Raw genomic sequence first — 25,156 nt, 5'->3', positions numbered from 1 at the left:
AATTCATTCAAAATATTAATTATATCGAATAATGAATTATTTTCATACACATACATCTTCGAAATAATAATATTATTATTTAAAAGATATTTGTGTGAGTCTATGTAATAATATTGTCGCAAAGTGTGTTATTCTCTTGGAGAACATCTGTTATAATCGAATAATAAAGGCTAATCGGTCCTTTTATCTTGCAATAATGTCGATACGTTTATTTCTCCTCGATTTTGGATAAGAAACGTCGTGTACTTCTGATTTCGTCTGATACAATGTTGTATTCACCGACACAATTATTTCAAATAATTACAAAATGAACTACTGCGTTATTTTACATAATATTTCAAATAACGTTATTTCAAAAGTGATTACACGTATGAAAATAATTATGAAATAAAATAACATGTTATTTGAAATAATAATGAAATTAATTCAAGTAGTAGGTATTATTTCAAGAATGCCCAGGTCTGTATTCGTCATTGGAAGAATAATTTCACAGTTATTTTAAACAATTATTTGAAATAATTATGAAATTAAATAACGTGTAATTTGAAATACTATTTCAAAAGTGCCCAGGTTTATTCCAACTCCACTTGTACCGATTTATGTACATGTTTTATATGTTTGTATGTATGTAACTACACAAGCACAGAAAATGTCTATGAAGACATAAGTGCGAGCACACCCGCGTATCTACTAGGCTAAAATGTAATCTATGATTGTGAATACATTTTGACTGATTAATGATTAATAAATACTCGGGCGTGATTAGCTCTGAAAGATTACCGTAATCATGGCCCAATTCTGGGTATCTATGAATCAGAATTATTCGAGGTCTCACTGCATTGCTATTAGATAATTACATAGTGCTTGGGTATCAGGTCATATTCGTCTATAATTAATAAACGAAGATAGCTGTAACAAGCCTCTGTTCTGTACAATTATTACGTTCGTGGTCTTTCTTATTACATCACCAATCTATTCTACAGATTCTACAGATGTAATTTATATTTATAGAAAAGGTGACGAAGCAGATCTTCATTGCTTCGAAATTCTAAATGTTCCCTTTAAACAAGTATTTTTCATGTTTCATCATTTTGTTTCTGTTATTTTCACTAGTATTTCCTCGTTTATATTTTTCGTTTTTGATTAAATAAAGATCGTTCTTCCAAGCTTGCATGAATAAATAAAATAAAGATTAAAAGTATCGATTGAGTGTTTATACGATCCCATATTCCATTAGTCGTTTATATTTGAAACATTGATATCCGAATATACAGGTTACCAACCCCTACGTTATATGGTGGCAAATCCCAACCAATAGTGCAACAACCTTTTTGAAACATTCTGATCGGTGTGTTTGAATTCCATCCAGGGAGATTCACTCCAGTTCTCTAGTCTGGTCTAGTCACTCGACCCTCTCCAACCATATGTGCTTTTCCACTCAATTCATCCCTTTAACCCCGATACGTCAAACGTCACCACGTTGCGTGCTGTTCGACTATACGATACTTTTTACTTTCCGAATCGTTTTTCATGTAACAACAGAGAGATCTTTCAAATTTTAATAAAACATAGTACAAGAGCTTCTCGTTGCACGTTTCACAAAACTATTCCATTCTTTTCTTTCTTCTGATAACTTTCGATTAGAAATTAATACAGTTATTACGTGTGCCTTGGGAATGGGGTTGCAAATTGATGTAAGAGATTTTTATCATAAAAGAAAATATCGATCTTTGTGTTAAAAATACGAGTATTTTCTTTTCATTGTTCACAAACTACGCTATTCTTTTTTTCCCTTCAGACAATTTCCGATTAAAACAAAGGACATTATATTTCTCGTCTTAAACGAAAATATCATTTCTTCTTAAATCAAATATTTTCATTGTTCACAAACTATACTATTCTTGTTTTCCCTTTTCACAATCTTCAATTGAAACATAAAGTCAATGTAATAAGTAGACTGCGGATCTTTATGTATTTATAGGAAGTTTGAATGTGTAAGAAGCTACAAAATGCAAACAATATACAAGAATATAAAAAAGATTGAAAGTAAAGTTCATATTATAATATTTGCAGAATAGAATAAATTTCTATTTAGATCCAGTTTGTGAAGGTTCTTTTGCAAAGATTTTATTTTGCATAAAGATCCCCAGTTTAATAATAAGTATTTGTACAGGGACCAATTCAAAACGAACCTACATATTTTTAGAGTAGATTTTGCGTAAATTAAAATTTATTACTTTGAACGTTAACCTCTTATTTCTTTTCTTATTAATTTTATTTTAAATTAGTTACTGTACTTCTTACACTGACTGTAGATGCAATCGTAGCGCTTGTGAATGGAGTTGCAAATTGATACGAAAGGACATATTTCTCGTCTTAAATGAAAATACATCATTTCTTCTTAAATAAAATATTTTCTTTCCACTGTTACCTACCAAATCTACTTTCTTTGTACTTAAAGTTGCTGTTTCATTCTCGTGGCAAGTCTCTCGTACAATAGGAATAGCAATTCGTACGTGACATAAGCCTGTTAAGGTTTTAAATATGTAGATCACGAGCACCGTATAATATTCGTTCCTGTCGCGAAACCGAGCAACGTCGTGAAATGGATCGACAGATTGCTCGTATGATGGGCAGATAGCGAGTGTTTACATGCCTAATGTAACGCTCTACCGCGTTATATTGACCGGCTACTCAAGTTTTCAGGTCGGTTGTCAAACGATAACATCCGAGGGAAATTTCGTGTCGCGCTGTGAAAACGCATATCATCTGCCATCGCCCACTCAGACGTTTTCTCCGCGCATCCACGCAATTTCGCAAAAAAAATTGAGAGATTAACCCTTTTCGTTGAGCATTTTCGTTAGGGCAACGACTCCAAACGATTTTGTTAGTATTCGATGAAATTCCTACGTAGCTAGGATGATTTTATAGCATACGATGATTTTCTACGGAAATTAATGTGCGATACAAATATTTTCTAAAAGAGGAATTTAACTGACTCTCAAAAGAAGCTCTGAAAATAATTAAATACTTAAATAATTCTTTAAAATTCTTGAATGACATTTTATCCAATAACTACAATTCATACGAGAATATCATTGCATACTAAAATAATTTTGTTACAAAGACTGAAGGAAAATATCCTTGTTAGGGAATTTTTGTTTTGTTGTTATTTAAAGCGGACTTTCAAGGACCACCGTTGCCTTTTCTGTTCTTCTTTTGTTCTTATTTCTTATGTTCTTTGGATAATGTGTACATTTCTGATATGTAATATTTAGTAAAACTACTATTAAAATATTAAAGATTAAAAGGTGTTTGGTGATTAATAAAAACAAGTTTAATTTAGAAGGAAACCATTTCCGTTGTAAATAAATATAGGTGAAAAACCACATTCGGAGTTCAAGTTTTAAGTCTTTCACTAGAATATTTTTTTTACATAGAAGAATTTATGTAATGTTAATTTATAACTTTAAGAAACTTTTGGGTACATATATTACAAAGTACATTTGGTAATTTTTTCAATTCATTTACACAAAAATCTTTTAGATATATTAGCTGTTGTCAATTAGCCAGTTTCTCTGAGTCTGCTATCAGTGGAAATTTTAAAGGTCGCAATTTTTATTCAAAATGAATGAAATTTTATTTTCGGGAAGTCGAGAATGAATTTTTAAGAAGTCTTTAAAGAAAAAGTTCTCAATTTTCACGATTATTTCAATTTTTTTAGTTCATATTCGAGGTATTTAAATGAAGTACAATATGTGCTCCACTTTCCAACTTTGTGCTTAATCCTTAGAAGCCTGATTTTTCAAATTAAATTTTAAAAAATGTCAATGTATTGTATTTTATTTGTATTTGACATGTAATATATTTGAACAATTTTTACAGCTAACCTTTATTTTTTCAACTTTTGTTCAAAAGAATATTAAACAATGATAACATACGTACAGCCAAATATTAAAAACAAGCCAATAGCAAGTGTACAATTCGATTTAAAAATCCGGTATCAAATTTGAAGCTTAGAGCATTTAAGGGTTAAATCAGTATGTTTAGGATGATCGGATCTCGTTACCCGATCAGTTCTCCAATATTTAAAAAATTTGGAGGAGATTACCACTTTCTTAAATTTGTTAGTGGAACGTTAATTTAAATGAACTTATACTTCTATAACCCTTTGCTTACTTCGCGAGTATAAAGGTACCTAATCTGTCTTCAATTGAACTTATAGAAATAAATAAAAGAACTAGCCGATACGTTTCAAGTAACATATTTTTATCTAAAAATAATTGACATGAAAATTCATAATTTACTCAGCAAGGAACACCTTTTACAAATATCGAAAAGACACTAGATGAATTCTCTCTAAAAAAGATACCCCATTAAATACTTGGACTCCGGACGTGGTGTCCCCCGTTAAAGAAAATAAATTCTTCAATGTTCAGGAGGTACTTTGTACACCTCGGAAGGATCGTTTCCAACGTACCTCGTACGTTTCCCGTAAAGAAATGACGAAGGTACCGGTCGTTTTGCGGCGGTCAAGATGGTGTAACCTCTTAAGTAGAACGGGAACGTCGAGCGGGGGGTTGGGATCGAAAGTGCGACTCCGCACAGCGAATAGACGCAACCACGGTAGAAAAGGACGAGTCGGTTACCACGGTAAATTTCACGCTTGGAAAAAAGAGCCGTGGCCGCGTTGTCCAGCCAATCAGTCGAGAGCTTTTATCGAACAAATTGGTCGGTGAACGTAGCGGACCAGGTTGCCGAGATGGACCGAATCCGAATAAAGGGGAACGGAGAGAAACGGACAGAGTGAAACAGAGACAGAGCGTGAAAGGAAAGACGAGGAGAGTGAGGTTGGCTAAAGGGTGAACGGGGAGGGGGATGGGGGGGGGGGAGAGGGAGGGTAAATGCGCCTGTGTATATGGAAGAGGGTTGGATGCAGAGAGCGAGGGGGAACAGAGAGGAGTCGGAGAGAGAAGAGAGAGAGAGAGAGAGAGAGAGGGGGGGGGTGAGTGGTGCTCGGGGGCGGAGTGCGGGGTACTTTCTGTCAGATGATCCTGATTGGTAGTTGCCGAGCAATCCAACGTCGACGAAAAAGGCGAAAACCCGATAGCGTAAAACGAACAACGAGGACAAAAAAAAAGCGGGTCTCGCGGAATAAAATAAAACGTTGCGTCCCCCACCCCCCTCCTCCCCCCTCCCCCTCCCCCCCACCTGAAGCGGCCGTTATCGCGTCGGCATTGGAACACGGGCTCGACTTGTTAAAAAATTGCTGGATGAGAGTAACGTCCCGTTCGGTCCTACCTGTCCACCCCTCTCACTCCACCCGTCACACACATGCACCCCAACCACCTCTTTCTATTTTCACCCGGTGTGTGTACGTGTGTGTGTGTGTCCCCCCCCCCCTCGCATCCTCGTACGCTCTCGACGCTGTGTAAATAATGGTGAGTGCGCGACTCACCGGGGCTCGGGCACCATGAGCTGACAGTGGAGAGAGGGATGGGGAGAGGGGCAGAGGAGAGGATACGGGATGCAAAAGCAGGAGATGCGAGCTTTTATTTGCGGAATATTTGTCGCGCGTTATGCCCGCGGCAGCGTTCCGACAACACCATGTTTCATCTATTTCGTAGCCGAGCTTCGCCGTATCGAAATTTAACTAGCACAGGTACCGGGAATCGCCGCAACCTTTTGCCGCTCTCTATGTCCACGAATTCCCCCTCCCCCTCCCCCCTACCCCGCCGCCCCATCGATATCTCTGCCTCGTGTACACTAAAAACTGTACCCGGTATCATGTGTGCGTCCACCCACGCGACACCAGTTTGCTTTTGGATTAATCGAAATCGACCGAAACGACCTCTCGACTTTTCCATCGCGCGAAAAACGACGTATCGTGGACGCGGCGAGATCGGCCTCGATGATCGGCGGCGATTAGCGTAAGTCGGGCGTGAGAGCTTGAGGGACACGAGGTGGTGAAATTTGCAATCCTAGGTTCGAAGATCATGGAACCGTATTGTACTATTTTCTGTTTAAGTCCAGTCTTCGGGAGTGCTAAGTTTATAGCTTTGTAGCAGAGATAGGCAAAACCTCAGGCTTCGATTAAATTTGAAGTTTGCCGATGTGTTTGTCTCGTTCCCTTCTTTGGAAAATGTTCGAAAGAGGAAACGAGACGAACGTATCGGCAAACTTCAGATTTATTCGAAGCCAAGGGTTATGCCCATTTCTGCAAAACATCAAATATTTGAGAGACACCAATTTGTTCCACAAAATATAAAATATCCTCGTCGCTAACGACCTTGCGACGTAAAGCCTCTATTAAAAAGAAAAAGAAACATTTATTTGGAAACATCAAACCTATTATTTAATTTAGACAAATTTCTTGAATAAGTATAGAAAATACAAATATTGATAGACTGTATCTATTTACTTCCATATTATATTTACACTGTTTTACATCTATCCTTAACTTCTTACGTTACAATGATTCATATTATTTCTTAACTTCTTATATTACATTCCTGTACGTGTCTTTTGGAAGCCACTGGCCCTCCTCTAAATAGCTCGGGTACCTCGGGATCGCTAAACCCGTACTGTAGCTACAATCAAACATAGCTACAGCCCCTGAGGGTCCAAAGCTGAAGAGAAAATATGATCACTTGATTTCATACTTTCTTACTCACTCTTTCTTCCCAAAACACTTGTTTCTCAGGTGTTTCGCTTCTTCATACGTTTTTACTGTCTCTTACTCAAAGTGCAAGTATTTAGAGAATAGGTTCCATAGAGAAGGAAGATAGAAATATATGAAATTTCGGTTCCCTTGTCTATAGAGTTGAGACAGCTCCAGTTGAACATCTAATAGTCATCTAAAGGAATATGAGATCATATAAACACTCAATCAATACTTTTAATCTTTATTTTATGTATTAATGAAAGCTTGGAAGAACGATCTTTATTTAACTATCGACGATCTTTATAAACGAAAAATATAGACAAGAAAATACTGGTGAAAGTTAACAAGATGAAAATAACAGAACCGAGCCTACAATCTTGCTACGTTTATTGTGAAAGATATACAAATCTGAATATAGTTAAAGTCATCGATTCTAGTTTGAGGGGTTCTCGCCAACTATCCAGCAACCGACGGTAGATATGCTGAGAGATCGTGAAAACTTGTATAAGCAAGCAATTGACCATCTGCAATATCTTCTTACCTACTAAGACTGGGAGTTCTAAGGAGATGAAAGATGGTCGGTCAGCAGAGAGAACTACTGTTTTCTATAAATTATTTATACTTGCTTTTTAACAGGGGTCCCATCCACCTGCGAAAATATTTGAGCTCCATGCTCTATACTTTAAGAACATTTATTTCTTAACTTGCTTTATAATTCGGTAATCTCAAACCATACTAAGATATAATTGCATACTATCCATTGCATACTAAAATAGTTTAATTTAGAAGGAAACTGTGTCCGTAATAAAAATTCTATGATAAAGAAAAACTACCGACATATTGAGAAATACTCGTTAACTTTGAATGTGTTCTAACGATAGCGTGTTCCAACGTTAACATAAGTAACGATAATAATTGTTAGGTTCGCGAAGAAATAGACAATATTGTTTTATTACATTTTTACATCATCCTAGCCCGGTATTCGATGCCTAGAAAAGGAAGGTAGCCATTTTTCTGATAGAAATCGCCTTAAATACATCTACTACTGTTGCTTGTACCTTATATCCTCCACAGACACGCCAAAATGCGTAACAATACTCCCTACTCAATATTTGTACGTATTCTATAAAAAAAAATATTATCTCCACATTCTAAAATCCTAACATCCGCATAACAAAGCTAGAAACACTCAATCAATGCTTTTAATCTTTATTTTATTTATTAATGAAAGCTTGGATGAACGATCTTTATTTAACTATAAACGAAAAATATAGACAAGAAAATAGTGGTAAAAGTTAGAAGTTCGATGGTCTCTCCAAAAAATCGATGTACAAAGTGTTAAATGAAGCTCGTTGAAAGGTGCTTAAACGTCTCCTTCGTTCCTATTCTTGTTCTTTTTCCTATTTTTTCCCTTGTTCCGCGATTTTATTTTCTCGTACGACGAGACTCGTTTCACAAAACACAGAGGAAAAACAATGGCCGAAGATGTCGACGAGATGGTAGGAGGTCTGCCAACAAAAGGGGATGATACCCGAGAGATGAAGCACGCGAAGGGTTGGTGGATGATTTAATTAGTTAATTGTGCGTCATTCATCCGTCTATTCATCCCCTTCGCCCTTCTCTCGGCAGATAGCGTACCCGCCGGTTCTAGAGTTGCCATGGAAACTCCACGGACTTACAGACAGCTTCAACGGGTAATTTCGCTCATCTTTGGAGCCATCCAAGAACGCAAATCGGTTCACTTGCCCTCAACGACCGAGTATTTTCGATGAAAAAGATGAAATGGGGCTTTATCTTTGATCGTGCCTGCTTTGTTAACTCTGTAACGTCGAGTACATACAGAAATATTATTGTACAGTAAAATATTTTAATTTGGTAAGAAACTATGAAAGAATAGATAAATCTATTAATAATGTCCATACAACATTTCGTTCATTCTTGGAGTCATTGAAAAACGCAGATGAGTTCATTTACCCTCAACGACAAAGTATTTTCGATGCAAAAGATGAACTTTTATTTACATTTATTTACATTATTTACAACTTACGTTTATATATGCTTTTGAACAAGGTTCCGACGCTCCTGGAAAAATAGTTGAGCTCCATGCTTTATAATTTAAAAACATTCACTTCGTAACTTGCTTTTTAACTCTGTAATGTCAAATCGTACTAAAATATAATAGCATACTAAAATAGTTTAGAACTTGGAAGATTTTTAGGTACTGTATCGTAACAAAATAACGAATAAATATTTCTACTCGAACTAAACTTATAAATGCTTGAATATCATAGTACAGAATTAATTCCTACACCTAATACTTATTAACGCTTCGTTTATCGGTCTATTTAGAACTTAAAAAAGGATTTTCTATATTAGCATTTATTAAACCAGGCTAACATTAAATTTTACAAATTGTATACTCGGTACAAAGAAGGATTGATCAGTTTCTTAAATTGTAAGTGGATCCTGGAATTAAAAAGCCTATAAATAGGTTACCGGTGCATGAAGCGTTAAAACAGGGAATACATTGAACATGTGCAAAAAGGATGGGTATTTACAAGCTTGAGAAGCTTTACAGCATAATACAGAAGATTCAAGGATCACAAACCATAATACAAACTATAATAGCGTAATGCAGCAAGACACAACATTATCCTTGATATCACAGTATGATACAGCAATATTTAGTAGAATACATAATATTCCATCTAAATAGAGCATAATACTGCAAAATACAGAATATTCGAGCATCACACGCCATAATACAAGGTATAATAGCATAATGCAGCAAGATACAACATTATCCTTGATATCACAGTATAATACAGGATATAGTACAATAAAAGATATTCCATCTAAATAGGGGATCATACTGGAAAATTTAATTTTAATCTTCAACGAAAGTGTCGCAGAAAGAGTCCAAACGACATAATGATTGCTTTGCGATTACAAATGGTGGCGCGTTTAATTGGTAAAGCACGGGGGGGTTGGGGGGTGGGGGTGGGGGGGGCGGGAGGGAGGGAGGGTAAAGCTAGACATCAGGAACGCACACACGCAGGGTGGAGAAGCGTAGGTGGATGGATGGAAACATTGAAAACGAGCGGAAGCGGTGGCGGTGGCGGTGACGGTGGCTGTGGCGGTCGCATCAGTCTACCTATCTATAGGCATATAGGCGGTAATGGTGTTTCTGAATTAGCTGCCAGCTAGTTTGGCCGCCCGCAAGCAAACAGATCTTGGTTACCCGATGTGTAACGTTCCACGTTCGGCCAAACCCGCCATCCTATATCTCTATGATCTGGTTTGATCGAAACTGTACCTGTGGACGCGTGTGGTCGCCGACATGGCGACGTTCCTCCACGTGTGTATGCACGGAATACGGATAGCATCGCGTTCGGGTTTGCCATGGCTCGCGTCGTGTCATCTATACGCAAACAACATTTGCTCCAAACGTGAATCTAATACGTCCGACCACCCTGCGTCTTTTAGGCAGTGCGTTTAACTAGTCAAACCATTGAACGATGCAATATTAGGTGAAATAGTGAAGCACGGCGCGATGAGAAGCTAATGGAAGACTGAATGTCGATTGGGAGAGAGTTATTAGGTGTAGAGTTTCTCGAGTTTGTACCGATCCGTTTTGTACATGTCTGTTGAGATCCGTATATGTATGTGATATATGTATAGATATATTAATACGTAGATCACCGAGTGTGGCGCTGTATGACACCTCGATACACCTGTCGATCCAAATAGTCGACGTATTCTTACGCAGTTAATCGTTCACGTGAGCACGGCGCATCTATCTCTTCTTCCGCTGTATAATAAAGATTATTATCTATTGCATCTCTATTTAATTTTTCTCATAAACCTAACAGTGTCTAATGCATTAATTTTTTTTAATAACTAGTAGATCTAGACATTAATTCTGTGCATTTACAGTGAGATATTTATAATTGTAGTTTGAGTCAAGATATTTATTCGTTATTTTGTTACGATAGAGGACGAACCGTGTAAGTGACCATTGTAAGTTTCAACCTGATGGTCATTACAATGAATCTATGTATAAAATGCATGTTACTTCCAATCTTTATCGTAAACGTATCGCATGAACATTGTCTTCTGACTGAGAATGAAATGCTTGCTATACTTCTAAGGAGCCGTTCATTAATTACGTAAGAAGGATTTTGGCCATTTTTTACCATTCCCATCTCATCTAAGGTCACGTATAAAATTTCTTGGACCTGCCCTCCACCTTCGTACATAAGATTTTACCTGCAGTTTCCCTAAAAAACGTTAAATAGCTAAATGTCGTTAGAAAAGATTCAATCACACTAAAACATGTTATCTGACATCAATCAACAACTTTCACTTTTTAATAAATAATTATTTAGTCTTTGGAAAATGTGTATTATAATTGACATGTTGATTGCCGGATTGAATCACATGGACATGTCCACAAGGATAAAATTTTGTCTCGAGATATTTAGAAAATATAGAAGCTAACATTTGTCACATTATGTATACTTGTATTCTCATCGAAATTTATGAATTCTAATTCGTTTTCATTAATACTTAGCCCTTAAAGTGAATTGTTGAAGTACCTTAGTGAAAAGCTCAGTCACCCATATAACAACATATATTTAAAACTAAATTAAGGAAATTAATTCTATATAAAGCAGACTTCATTTCTCAGCTGTCTAGTTGCAAGATAGCAAAATGTAAAACTTGACAAATTAATCCGCAATGTATCTATGTACCTGCATACATATATACCAAATTTTCGAACTATACATGTCTATAAAGCAGAGATGGGCAAAACTCTAGGCTTCGAATAAACCTGAAGTTTGCCGATGTGTTTGTCTCGTTTCTTTCTTTGGAAAATGTTCAAAAGAGAAAACGAGACAAACATGTCGGCAAACTTCAAATTTATTCGAAGCTTATTTAGGGTTTCGCCCATCACTGCTATAAAGTATACAAAAATGTACAGATATTTCGCCACAGTAGTTGCTTTTGCCCCGAATAATTTCCAATACTCAACCCTAATGCCTCGGACTCGGGCCACCCATCGACGCCACCACAGAAATTCTGTGACAGAATATAAAAAACCGTAAAAGATGGGAGAGGGGCTGACATTTGATCGACTCATCCCGTCTCCTACAGTCGATAACATCCGATAACGTGGAAAGGTAAGAGAACGGCGGCAGTATAACGCGGGGATGAAACGAAACCCCCGAAACGATTCCAGTTAGCAGTCCGATGGGTAAAAGTAAACGTTAACGTTCCGGAATGTTTATGGCGTGATTTGTGGTGAGTTCGCGAGGCGAATTTCAAATTAAATCCAACCATTTCGGACAGAGAAAATAATCATCTCTGACGAAAGTTGGCCAACTTTTTCCAACCCCTCCGCCACCTAGAGGGACCCGACCCACCCCCCACCGGTCGACCCTGCCATGGATCCCTGTAACGCGAAGGAAAGAGGAGTCTCGATGACGTCTCGCGACCAAGGGTGGAGGGATGGCGGGATACGTTACCCTCTCGCCCGTCTTCGTTCGGCTCCTATACGACCGGGGGGTTGAGAATTCGGAGGCGGGTCGTATAGAGGACTCCGGGGGCGACAGGCGGGGCTTCCCCGGACTGTGCGAAACAAGGAGGGGGAGAAGTATCTCCGGCGAGGAGCGGCCACGCGCGGGCGCGCGCCCACGCAGGCTCACACCCATCGACGAAAGTCGAAAACGGAGAACCGGGAATGGAACCGGGGGGCAGAGAGAGAATCCCGAACCACGAAACCCAGACACCAGAAAGACGGTGGAAAGACCGAACGGACCGTGCGAAGAGAAAGGAGCGGCGGGGGTGGTACGAGGGTAGATTGTAATGGAACGAGAGCAGAAATAACAAGGAAGGGAAGGGAAGGGAGGGAATCCGAGCGTAGCAAACGCTCGCTGCGGGCGACCGTGCCGTGAAAATCGGACCGGTGCTTCCGAGACACGCTTCGCCCTGCTACAGGTATACAGGCGTCGATTTGCCTCCGTAATTTCCATTTGCAATTCGGCGCTGAATAATTGCTGTCCATCAGAGAGGATAACCAGTCGCGCAACCAATCGAACGATGTACACCGAAATGATAGCCGAAGCTATGTTTTTTCTCGTTCTTTTTTTGAGCGGGCTGGGGGTGGGGGTGGAGGTGGGGGTGGGGCACTATTCTGGATTCCGGTTGGATGAATTCGTGTGAAATTTTGTTGTAAATTCGATGTTTTCGATAACACTTGAAGCATTTACGTAGAACGGAAAATTTGGAAAATTTCAGTCGTATCGGAAAAATTTGTCTTCATTTTATGCGAATGAAAACGTTTCAAAATGTACGAAAAGTAGGAACAATATGACATAAATGAAGAATTTATGTTCGTTATAGATTGGTAATAATAATAATAAAGGAAATGGCATCTAATTATTTTGCACGATATGTTCTCACCAAGGAAATGTTTCAAAATATATAAAAAAAAATGAAAGTAATAAGAGAGAAATAAGAGATTTATGTTCATTATACATTAATAATAATTAAAAAGATGATTGCATTTGAATGAAGATGTTTCAAAACGTATGCAAAATAAAAACAATATGACGTAAATGAAAGAATTCGCGATCGTTATACATGAATAATAATAACCGAGATATAATCTAATCATTTTGCACAATGTGTACTTATCACCAAAATGGTTCGTAATTGTATTTAAATGAAAATGTTTTAAGACGTATAAAAAGTAAAAACAATACGACAAATAGTAAAAGAGATGGAATCTAATTATTTTGTACAATATGTTCGCATCAAGAAAATGTTTCAAAACATATATAAAATGTGAAAACAATAAGAGAGAAATAAGGGATTTATATTCATTATAAATGAATAATAACCGAGATATAATCTAATCATTTTACACAATGTGTACTTATCACCGAAATGATTCTTAATTGTATTTAAATGAAAACGTTTTGAAACGTATCAAGAGTAAAAGCAATATTGCATAAACAAAGAATTTAGTTCATACAAATTAACAATAATTAAAGCGATGGTATCCAATTATTATTTCTTATCATCTGTTCTTAAGTAACGCCTTGTATGTACATATACTCTTTTCTTTGATCCACGAATGATCTGATCCATGAATGGTAATTCTGTATGTAAACAGATAATGTCGCTGAAAATAATTATCGATAAAACAATTATCATTGAAATTACCATTACCGTTGATAATTTCAAGTGGTCCCTATTCCGGACCGTAACGAAATTTATTTCGTCGCTGAAAATATCATGCACGAAAGCGCTGATCTCTCGGGGTTAGGTGTGTCGAGCAATTAACCTTGATTAAGTAAGCCTCTAGATCGGATTAGGTTAACGAGGACGATTATGGCGTCGTGTCTTGTTCGTTCTGTAACCATCGGTGCACGTACGGATATAAATGAACGTGTACATTTTAATGCGTGTATGGGAGTGCGTATTTATTTTATTCAGCGTCTACTTTATGCAAATGTAAGGGTACACATGCATTATGGAATAATAAGTAGATATTCATACAAGTACATAAGAAGTCTAGCACGGCTGAGATATCCTTAAACTGGACAAATAAACGACAGTGGTAATAATGAAATGCAATATCGAAGCATAGCAATGAACTACGACGTTACAAAGGACGACTGTATTTCGATCTATTTGCAATTTATTTGCTACATTTTTGGTTTATAATATCTAGACTACGGATTTTATGCATTTATGGATAAATACTTAGATATGAAAACGTACGTGAAATATACACACCGATACAAAATTAAATATTGAATATTATTATGTATACTCTTTTAATAAAATATGTTCTGCATACTTTTTATACAGAGGTTCCATATAACATCCATATATTTTAATACTTTAATGTTATAAATGCGAAAGTAACTCTGTCTATTTGTTATCTTTTCACCCCTAAACCGCTGAACAGATGATTACATCACGAGGAAGGACATTTGCTATATTTTATTTTGATAAAAATAAGGTTACGGTTCGAAATCTCTATATTTGTAAATAAAGAATCAGAAATATCACCAACTGCTTCACGAAGGTTCACGTGGTTGAACTGTCAGTCGAACGCAAACGACATACATAGAATAAACAGTGTTCCACGCGGGTGAAACCGCGAGGCGCTGATATAGCATAAACGCATCAAGTTCGTAGTCTAATAATAAAATTTTCAGGATTTCTGATATTTCTAACAAAAAGTTACAAAAAATCTTCTTATACCATATGAATAGAAAACATTCTAAATGGAAACAAACATGAATAAAAAGAGTGCATGGATCGATAAGAGTACAAATGAATTCTTTCGTATTCTTCAGGCAATATTCAATCTCAACAGTATAATCTTTCATTATTAATCTTTCTTTGAATTTGTTGGTGCGCATGATTGGTATTTTAATGCCGAATGAAACACCTGGTTAGCAGTAAGGAATTAGAAAGAAACGGTTACGTACGAAAAGAATCATTTTATCGACGCAGTAATGAATAAAGTGGTGAGATAGAAGGATGAATTGACGCAGGGAGAAGCAAAGCGAAATGAGGGGAGTAAGAGGGAAGAGTGGGGGAATAGAGAGTCGCGTTAAGTACAGATAATGGTTGGTGTTTACCGGCACGGTGATCAGCATGATTTAAGGGTGGCCTGGCGTGAAGCGGCTAATAGGACCCCAAATAAATTAAATTATCATGATAAAAGTGTGGCGGGACGAGAACGACGTTAACCTTAACGGCACCCCACTGCTTCACCCCGCGCAGAGGAGTGCTGAAAATGGTGATTGTCCACTCGATGGTGCCGCCCTTCTTGTTTACCGACATCTGTCATAACTTGCACCATTTCTCCCTGGCACCTTCGCTTTCCTAGAGTTTCGATGGCCTTTCATCGATCTCCTCGGTTCATTTCGATTGAATCGATGGAAACTTGGCCAAGAAAATAGTGTTGCGAAAGGACCAGGTACTCTAAAGTCTTAGCCAAAATGTTTTAGGAAAAATTCAGATTTCGTCGTATCGATGAAAATACACCCCCACTCATATGTGAACACTTCCACGATAAGTATCTAAAAATAATTACGAATCTACTAATGGATATTATTTATTATTCTGTATTTAATTTGTGTTGCATTAGAGAATATATTTTGTTAATGGTTTACTTCCTCTATTTGTTATCTATTACCGGTGATAATACAAAAAACAATTCAATTTTCTCTTCATTCTATTAATTCTAATAGTGTATTCATTTTCTAGCTACTAATTTCTTCGTTGTATCTGAAATAGCTAATTATTTATCCATTCATTTTACAATTTTTCTAACAAATTTAATAAATCGTTCAAAACTTCAATATTCCTTGACATTATTAATACGTGTCCAAAATAGAATTTAACAACAGAAAATTTTGCAATAATAATTTACAGTATACACTGATTAATCGTTAAAGATGGTAAACGTCCATATATTTATCAAGTGAGATATGTAAATACCATCGATGAAACTCCCTGTCAGTGCTACCCTGTCGATGAAAACATAATTCATGAAATTATTATCGATAACTTCAAAGAAACTCCCGGAAGAAAGTATATGGCTGTTTTCGAGGGTCATCGTTCGTTAGGTTTCGCAACATATCTTCAAATAAATCATCGGCGACCGTGCATAAAATTTGAGGAAAGGATACGGTGGTAAATCATAAAGGGAAATAGAGGCAATCGTCCAAATAGTAATTGTCACGAAACGACGGGGAGAAAATCACCGAACGGACCATATGTGCGCAGCGGGTGGCAAGCCACCCTTTGGGGAGACGATTAATATCTATGTATGTATAACGTAAATAGCGAAAGCGAAGCTGTCAACTGTTCGCATTCGGGGACGATACATTGCACTACATACGAATTTCGAGCCAAGTTATAGCAGCTATAGTAAGTATCGACCAGGGCCTCTTAAGAAATCTGTAGAAGCCAGATCGCTTCCTTTAAGAGGCTCCAGGTCAGGAGCATCGCTGTACTAGAAAAAGTTCTGTTTTCTGTAATCAATGGACTGCAGATTCAAATTCATATTTTCTCAGATACAGAACAAGAATTGAAACTTCACGAATTTGTTCCATGCTCTGTTGATACATTTCGTAATCATTGATACACTGCAGATTTTTATGCATTTATAGGAAATTTTAATGTGCAAGAAAGTACAAAATGCACACAGTGTGCGATAATAAAAAAAAATATTGAAAGTAAAGTTTATATTATAATATTTGCAGAGTAAAACAAATATCTATTTAAATTCCTATTCAAATCTTATTTAAATTCCTATTTTGCAAAGAATTTATTTGTCGAAGTGACCGTGCTCCGAAAACCAAGCGTTCATAAACTAAATAACTGTAAAGTAATGAATGACTACTATTGCTTGTAATGTCTCAACCTCTTGATCAATACTTATTTCTTCAAACTAAACTTATTTTTTTTAAACTAAAATTAATAAAATAAATAACTGGTCAATAATCAATTATCATCATGGGGTCATCTACCTTATCAATTATTCCATCTGGCCCTGTGATTGGGTCTAATAAATAAGTATCGAAAAAAGATGACGCGTGTCCTGTTGGACATTGGCGACGAGTACATTTCTAGGTACATCCAGCAACTTGATTCTTCCCTGGGTGGAAGAATTAAACGCGTCCCCGGTGTTGAACGTTTGATTAAGCGGCTGATTAAGAGCGACATAAGGGTATCGCGCGTTTCGGATTAATCTGAGTGTACGCGGGACTAAACACAGCCATGTGTACAAACATTGACAGCCGGTCACACACTTGCTAGTTTAGTTGGGGGAGGTGCGTCCTCGGCTGAAACCAGCCGTACAAAACAATTTGTTAATCTGGCGACAATACTTTTTTCGACATTTTGCACGTTGCAATCGCATCAGTTTCTTTATGGAGGCACAGTAACGGTGCAGAAAATAGATGCATTTTTCAAGAGTGTTTTTCCATATATCAGATATGAATGAAATACATCGTTCCACTTCAAATAGCTATAGCAATGCCAAAAATTGACCAAACTGGACGGTTTTTTTTCAAAATGTGCGTTTCTGAATAAACGTTACGAAATAAAAGTTATCTATATTATTTTATATATATATATATTCAAAAAGTTAAATTGCGAAAAAATGAAAAAGAAATTATTTTCAATTGAAAAAAAAGGAACAAAAATTTGCCCGATGATGGGACTTGCGTCTTAAAATGGAAAAAAGATCAAAGTTTTAGGGGGAAAAGAAAGGAAAAAATATTAAAGGTGATGAAATTTGAAAAATTTAAGTTTTTTCCGAAAAATCAAAAAATTGTATAGAAGAAGTATTCAAATAGTTTGATTTGTATTTCTTTCGTAACGTTTATTCGAAAACGCACACTTTAAAAAAAAGACCGTCCACTTTGGTCAATTTTTAGCATTGCTATACCTATTTGAAAAGGAACGATGTTTGGTTTAGTACAAAAATCTCCAAAAATTCACAGAAAGGTATTTATACATGCATTTTAACTATGATAAGTAGTTAATTGATTTACTTGCATTGCTTGTTCGAAAACAATTCTCGAATATACGTCTATTTTCCAAACGTTCATTAAAGAAAAGAAAACACTATAAAATGTAGCGTTTTTTATAAATTAAAGAACATTACAATTGAACGTGAGAGATGACGTCGATTACCATGAGTAGCGTATTTTGGTATTAAAGAAGAAAATCTTAAAACGATGATATACCAGAGATTGGAAAAACGCGTAAACCGAGGTTGCGAATCGAGGCTGAAGAAGCATCGACATCTCTGGTTATGGAAGAGGTTAAACCTCGCCTCGATTTACGCTGGCGGTGCCATAAGGGGAGAGATTCGGATGCGACCAAGAGTCGTTCATAGGGCTAATCGTTAGGGCGGCCACCCCTGGGGTCCTTCACCCCCGTTTTGCGACCCCAAATCATACCATGGCAACCCATAGGGATTTACACTCGCGATAATTGCATTAGCATTCGATGATTTTTATTGGTTCCCCGATTGGTATTTATACGAGACGGGATTATCGATAGCTTGTAACGATAACGATTCCCCGACTACTTTTCCCTTTTTCGACGTTTTCCTCGATTCGGGGGGCATGGTTAATCGTGTATTATTTATCTGCTTCAAGGTTGCGCTGCCCAGCATGCCCTCCTCGGGAAAACTAGAAGACCGAGAACAGCCTTCACCTCGCAACAGCTTCTCGAGTTGGAGAAACAGTTTAGACAGAACAAGTACCTTAGCAGACCAAAGAGGTTCGAGGTGGCCACCTCCCTGATGCTCACGGAGACACAGGTAAAATTGCCATGTTACGAAACCGTGTCGATACGACAGAGTCTTTAGGTCCCATGGAAATTATCGACGTAGATTTTACCGACTAGATCATCCACGCCAGTCTTTATCGACACTAATATCGACAAATTTGAAAAATTCCCTAAAAAATAGATAACCATGTTTTATACTTCAATATTAAAGATTATTATTTTTGGAGGTCATGAAGTTGAATTTATGTGTGTCATACTGCACTCAGATAATGTATCGAATAATTGAAAATATAACAAATAATCATCCTTTTGAAAAATCTATAGGTAGCTATTTTTCAGTTACTTGCTAAATAGAAACAAGTGATAACCAACGACTGTTTCTATAAAAAGTTGATTAAGATTTATTATGTAATAATTAGACTGCAAATGTTTATGGAAATTCATATTTTCGTAGATATAGAAAATGAAAGTTTGTTCTATCCTCTAAACAGTGTAACATGTATAGTATTCTTGACATTTTATATTCTTCTGGATTTATGAACATTTTCATACGTCTAGTAATAATATATTTGAAAATAAGCTAAATATATACCGAGTTACGATCAGGTTGGTGTGAATGAATCCTGGTCGGTAAAGTCTGCGTCGATAAGGTCAGTGACGATCGGTAATATCCATGAAACAAGCAAATCTAACAGAAAGGGACTCTCAATGGATATCTAATGCACAGTCTGACAATCACAAGAAATTATATAGTTCCAAAGTTCAAATATATTAGGAGGACCAAAAAGTAATGTCGTATCTGCGAATGCCAATATTTGTTTATTATTTATCAGCTCACTGTGTGCCAATTAATTTTTATCGACCAGGTATAGAAAATTTACAAAAGATTGTTGACAACGAGGACGATTACGTAAGTGATTAAAAATAAAAATATATTATAAATCGATTTGTTTGAGTTTAATATAAAAGAAACGACATAATTTTCTCGTCTCCTAAAATTAACTATCACGCACTTCTTGTTTGCACATTTTGCAACCAGATGGCTCCGAGTACAAAGGGTTAATTTATTGTATAATATTATCACCAAACATTGATTATCGCAAGTAGTATCGTATACTGTTTTCAAACCGGCATTCGCTGATGTGTAATGTTTGAATGTTTACCGGCATTTTTATTGAAATCGTCGCTACCGATGTCCCCTAACGATAAGTCAGACGCAAAGTCCCGTCTTATTCGCGAAGAAGAGGGTGCTCCTTACCGTGAGGTGTGAAAATGGACGGAATGGAAACGGAATCAAGTGGAGAGCAAAAAGAGAAAAAAAAAAGGAAAAAGCACGGAGAGAAATCCGTGGAATAATCCAGGATCTTTCTCTTTCGCCGTGCCGAATGCGAACGAGCGAATCTCCGCGCGTAGTTCAACAACTTAAACATAACTCCGAAGCTTACGTGTTCTGACGGATCGCTTGGCAAATAGCGACGAAAGTCTGAGTTATGGCAGGCTGAGTCCCTGATTTGTTTCGATATTTAACCGATTCTACCTCGAGCCTTGTACCTTTCGAACGACGAAACGTCGCGCTGCGTCTACCGTCGATTTGTTCCTTCTTCTTTTCTTTGCGCCGTCCATCATAAAAGATGGCCCAGCGCGCTAGTGTTACGCGTGCTGGACGTGCAATGGATCTCTGAAGAACATAATCTCGTTTTTGTTTTGGAAATTCCAAACGAGATTTCGAAGTCTAATTTTAATTTTAACTGGAATGTGACTCTATTTAGAACGTTATTATGCCCATAATGTCTGTATGGCTGACTCTATGTAGAATACTATAATGCCTGGCTTTATGTAGAATGTCATACTATGTCTGATTCTGTTTGGAATGTCAGAATGTCATCATTGCTGACTCTATCTAGAATCTCATAATGTCCGGCTCCAACTACAATCTCATAGCCCACTTTATCTAGAGTATCATAATGTCTGACTCTATTCAGAATGTCATACTATCATAATGTCAGGCTCTGTCTGGAATGTCATAATGTCATAATATCAGACTCCATCTAGAATGTCATAATGTCTGATTCCAACTACAATGTCATACCCCACTTTATTTAGAATATCATAATTTCTGACTCTATTTAGAATGTCATACTATCATAATGTCTGACTCTGTCTGGAATATCATAATGTCATCATGCCTAACTCTATCTAGATCATTATAATGCCTAATTACCTACAGTGTCATATACGTTCTAGTTTTTACAATATTAACATAATATTCTACATAGAGCCCAGTGTATAATTAATACACTCTCGTAATTTCATTCAATAAATTCATAAGTTTTTAAACAATTCTCCAATAATTTTGAATTTTGTGAGAGTTGTTAAACCTTAATGTCCCATTATCAAGTCATTTTCTCCACTTACGTGAAAATCATAACGAACATCATAGTTGGAACCAAATGCGCCCATGAAAAATTGTTAAGTTTTCTTTCGTTATTCGGTATTTTCGTTCGAACAAGACTCCCCCAATTTTCAATCGAACCTACGATAGAGCCGAGATAACGTATCTCGAAGGGCAGATGGAAAGTGATAAAACTTGCTTGAAATTCCCTTTGGTTCCCTCCGCGCTTCAATATTTCTGTACTGCGGTGTACTTGTGAGAAAGTATAATACATATACAGATACTTACGTATCCTTCGACGCGAGAAGAAGGCACGCGCGTTTCCCCCGAAGGGTGAAGATGTAATCGGGTCGGTTCCGAGACGTGTCGGTTCGGGCGTATGATATGTTGCCCCAAAGATTTACATCGCTTTCTTATGGGATTGGAGGAGGAAACATCGAGTCTCTATATTCGCTCCAAGAATCCCGTGTTACTGCTCGCATGAGTGACTATAATCCTTCAATTATCGAATCGATTCAACCACGCAGATTTCGTTCGACTACAGCGAAACAAGACGGAGTTAATAACTAAACAATTATTAACACCTTTTGCCATGGCAACCGATACTTTTATACAATAACGATAGCTGTCCCTATTGTATTATGTGTCTGATTATCCCTTTGTAATGATGATGATTAAATTACTCTCTATCTGGTAGAATTAATTGCAATTTTTGGTATTCAGAACATTCTTGTATCATTAAAGAGAGACAATGTTAATAACCTAAGTTAATAAATTGACAATTTGTGTACGTCCTCATAATACCTTTGATTGTCATTAATGTATGCATGCATAAATGTTTATGCAAATTCATAAAAGATGGAAAAAAATTGCAGAAACGAGATCGTTCATACGTTTATGATTAAAGTAAACTTTATTTTAATTTCCTTCGCCGAAAGTTAGCGTTGGAAAACGACATTACTTATGATCTAATATTATTAAGGTGAACCAAAACTTCGTGCGTTTTTTAAGTTGTTTCAGTTTGTGCAATTTTTTAAAGTCATTAAAATTACTTTATATCCAAGTGTTATATATCATTTCGTAGCTTTTGGAAAGCTCTTTCATATTTAGTTAATAACTACATTAACTTATTGTTTATCATTTTAGTGAAATCATGGTCACTGCTGGAAGATAGAGTTTAAAGCTACCGAATATTTTCTTTTTTTTGTTGCTTCGATAACTTTAAACTCTTCAAAGTACTAGAATCTCAAAATTTTGTATGTTATTACTAAAACAAAAAAAAATTGAACGATCAATAAATTAATGTAGCTTATAATTAAATATGAAAGAGCTTTCTAAAAGCTACAGAATGATATATAACTCTTGCGTATGAAGTAATTTTAATTACTTTAGAAAATTACACAAACTGAAACAACTTAAAAAACGCACGAACTTTTGGCTCACCTTAATACCTAAACCAAGGTCAAGCCTGAAGGTTCACGGTGAAGGACTTATGGAGGGAACAGCTAGTGGATCTCTATTATCTAAACTACTCGATTATCAGAACTGCCTTGTCCTCGAACCTGTTCTAATAAGTAAAATTCTATTCCATCGATTTGCCTCATCGATAATTGATCATTAGAAAAATATAGATAACAAATTGAGATTCCAAGTACACGCGTACCGTTAGATCCTATGACGTGTGTACCGAATAGTTCGATATAAAACGATACTCCATTAACAGGTTACCGATTACCGACAAGATCGCTAATGGTATCAGCCCTATCTCTAATTCCCACGTCGAATATTTTCCTCGCCAAACGAACTGATCGTTGATCCGATATGTTTGAATTCAGGTGAAAATCTGGTTTCAAAACCGACGGATGAAGTGGAAGAGAAGTAAGAAAGCGCAACAAGAGGCACGTGCAAGTAGCAAAGGAGACGATACCGGAAACGGAAGAAGTACGGAGAGGGAAACCGGTGGCGATACGAGCACGAACTCGCCTAATCCGCAAGAGGACTCCAAGGGAGCGTTGCAGGAAACCCAGAGAACCACCAACGAGCTTCAGGAACCCCTTTATCGGCCATACGTCGTGTAAAAGTCTGACCAAAGTAACTGTGCTAATTGAGAACGAACGATTCTAACGTAAACTATCACTGCGCGTCTAACACCTGTCCGTCGACTTGCCGCGTTTGATATTTCGGTGGTACACTTATTGTTATACATACGTGATCCTTAGCCCCGTATAAAGGATAAACGAATATGAAATATAAAATATACGAATACGTAAAATGAAAAGGGAGTCAACGTGTCGGGATGATCGATTAGACTGAAGTTATACGGTAGGAGCTTCGTTATGTGAACTAATTCGAGGGAGATAAAAGTGTTGCGTAAACAAATTTTCAGAGAATAAAAGATTGCAAGCTATTAGGTTCATTTTACGTGATATCGAGGGCAACGTTATACAGAGTATCTCAGAATTAGTGTAAGAAGCGGAAATAGGGAGTAGATGGGACGATTCTGAAGCACAATTTCCTTTGCGAAAATGTCGGTTGATGCTTCGTTTCTGAATTATTAACGAAAAACCAGCGACCAAACACAGCGCCCGAGTAGCGCGCTGTTACCAGCCAATCCTGGCTCGAGTCTATGCTCTCGCGGCTGAGCACGCACTACTCGGCCGCTGTGATTGGTCGGTGCTTATTTCATTAATAATTCAAAAACGAAGCACCATCCGACAATCTTGCAAAGGAAATTGTGCTTCAGAATCGTCTCAGCTACCTCCCATTTCCGGTTCTTACACTATTTTATATTAATATACTACTCTAATCTAGGCAGATGTTTAAAAAAAGTGACTGTGCCAATAGTTTCTTTACCCACTGTATACCTCAATTATTTTATTTTAACGGCATAAACGAAATAAAAATTCTAAAATTACTAACTGTACGTACAGTATTAGAATTGGAAGCATGCAGTTCATACGACAAAACGTTCACGTAACGGGTGTCCACATAACGAAGGTTCCACTGTACATACATGTATGTACATACTAACTACGTATACCCAGTGTAACGTTGCGAACACTTGTATGTAAATATTGGGAACAAAAGAGAGTAATCGACGTTGGCATCGTCGACGTATCCTGAGAAATGAATCATTGGATCCTGGTCCGGTGCTTCCCCGAAAAGTCGTTCTGATAATGTTTACCGCTGAAGAGTGCGAGTGTAAATTTCTATTCCATCTTGTAACGATAAGGCGAAAGTAAGAAGGTGAAACGTATAAACGTGTGTGCATGTGTGTCGCGTATGTGTATGTGCGTGTGAGTGTGAGATAGGTTGCAAAAAGATGTATAAAAGCGAAAGAAATACGAGAAACGCAAGCGTCAAAGATGCCGTCTTGACGATTTGTAACATTACTCAAAACGTTACTCTAGATCTACTTAAACCGGAGACACGTACCTATTTATGATAAACGATGTAACTGTAAATATTATTCGTGTACGTTTAACAAGGTAGAGAGATGCGATGCGAAGATAACGTCATAATATGTCGCAACAAGTTCCTAAAATAAATTATGGATATCGGAGAAAATAATGTTAACATTTCCCACTTTCCCCTTTGTTTGCATTTTTCATCGGGCATCCGGATAGGAGGAGGAGATAAGGAGGAGAATCGTTGTAAGTTGCGTCGAAATCCGTAAGATTTTTGCGTACAAATGCATTACTTCACGAATACATTTTTTACTCATGCTCATAATGGGTCTTTCTAATCGTCTGAAAAATTTAACT

At 37.0% G+C, this 25,156-nt stretch overlaps 1 protein-coding gene across 1 annotated transcript in view; it reads left to right on the top strand.

Moving 5' to 3' along the window:
• LOC128885628 (uncharacterized) overlaps positions 1-24,897 on the top strand; it is a 27,696-nt gene extending 2,799 nt beyond the window's left edge. The window contains exons 2-3 of the mRNA XM_054139745.1: positions 18,868-19,031; positions 23,228-24,897. Of these exons, the coding sequence (XP_053995720.1) occupies positions 18,868-19,031; positions 23,228-23,470 (407 nt within the window). The 3' untranslated portion in view covers positions 23,471-24,897. The remainder of the gene's footprint in view (positions 1-18,867; positions 19,032-23,227) is intronic.
• Positions 24,898-25,156: the final 259 nt, after the last annotated feature.

Source organism: Hylaeus anthracinus, unplaced genomic scaffold (assembly GCF_026225885.1).
Source record: "Hylaeus anthracinus isolate JK02 unplaced genomic scaffold, UHH_iyHylAnth1.0_haploid 11981, whole genome shotgun sequence".
Classification (NCBI taxonomy): domain Eukaryota; kingdom Metazoa; phylum Arthropoda; class Insecta; order Hymenoptera; family Colletidae; genus Hylaeus; species Hylaeus anthracinus.
Note: the sequence above shows the minus strand (reverse complement) of the source record. Positions and strands in the feature narration are given on the sequence as shown.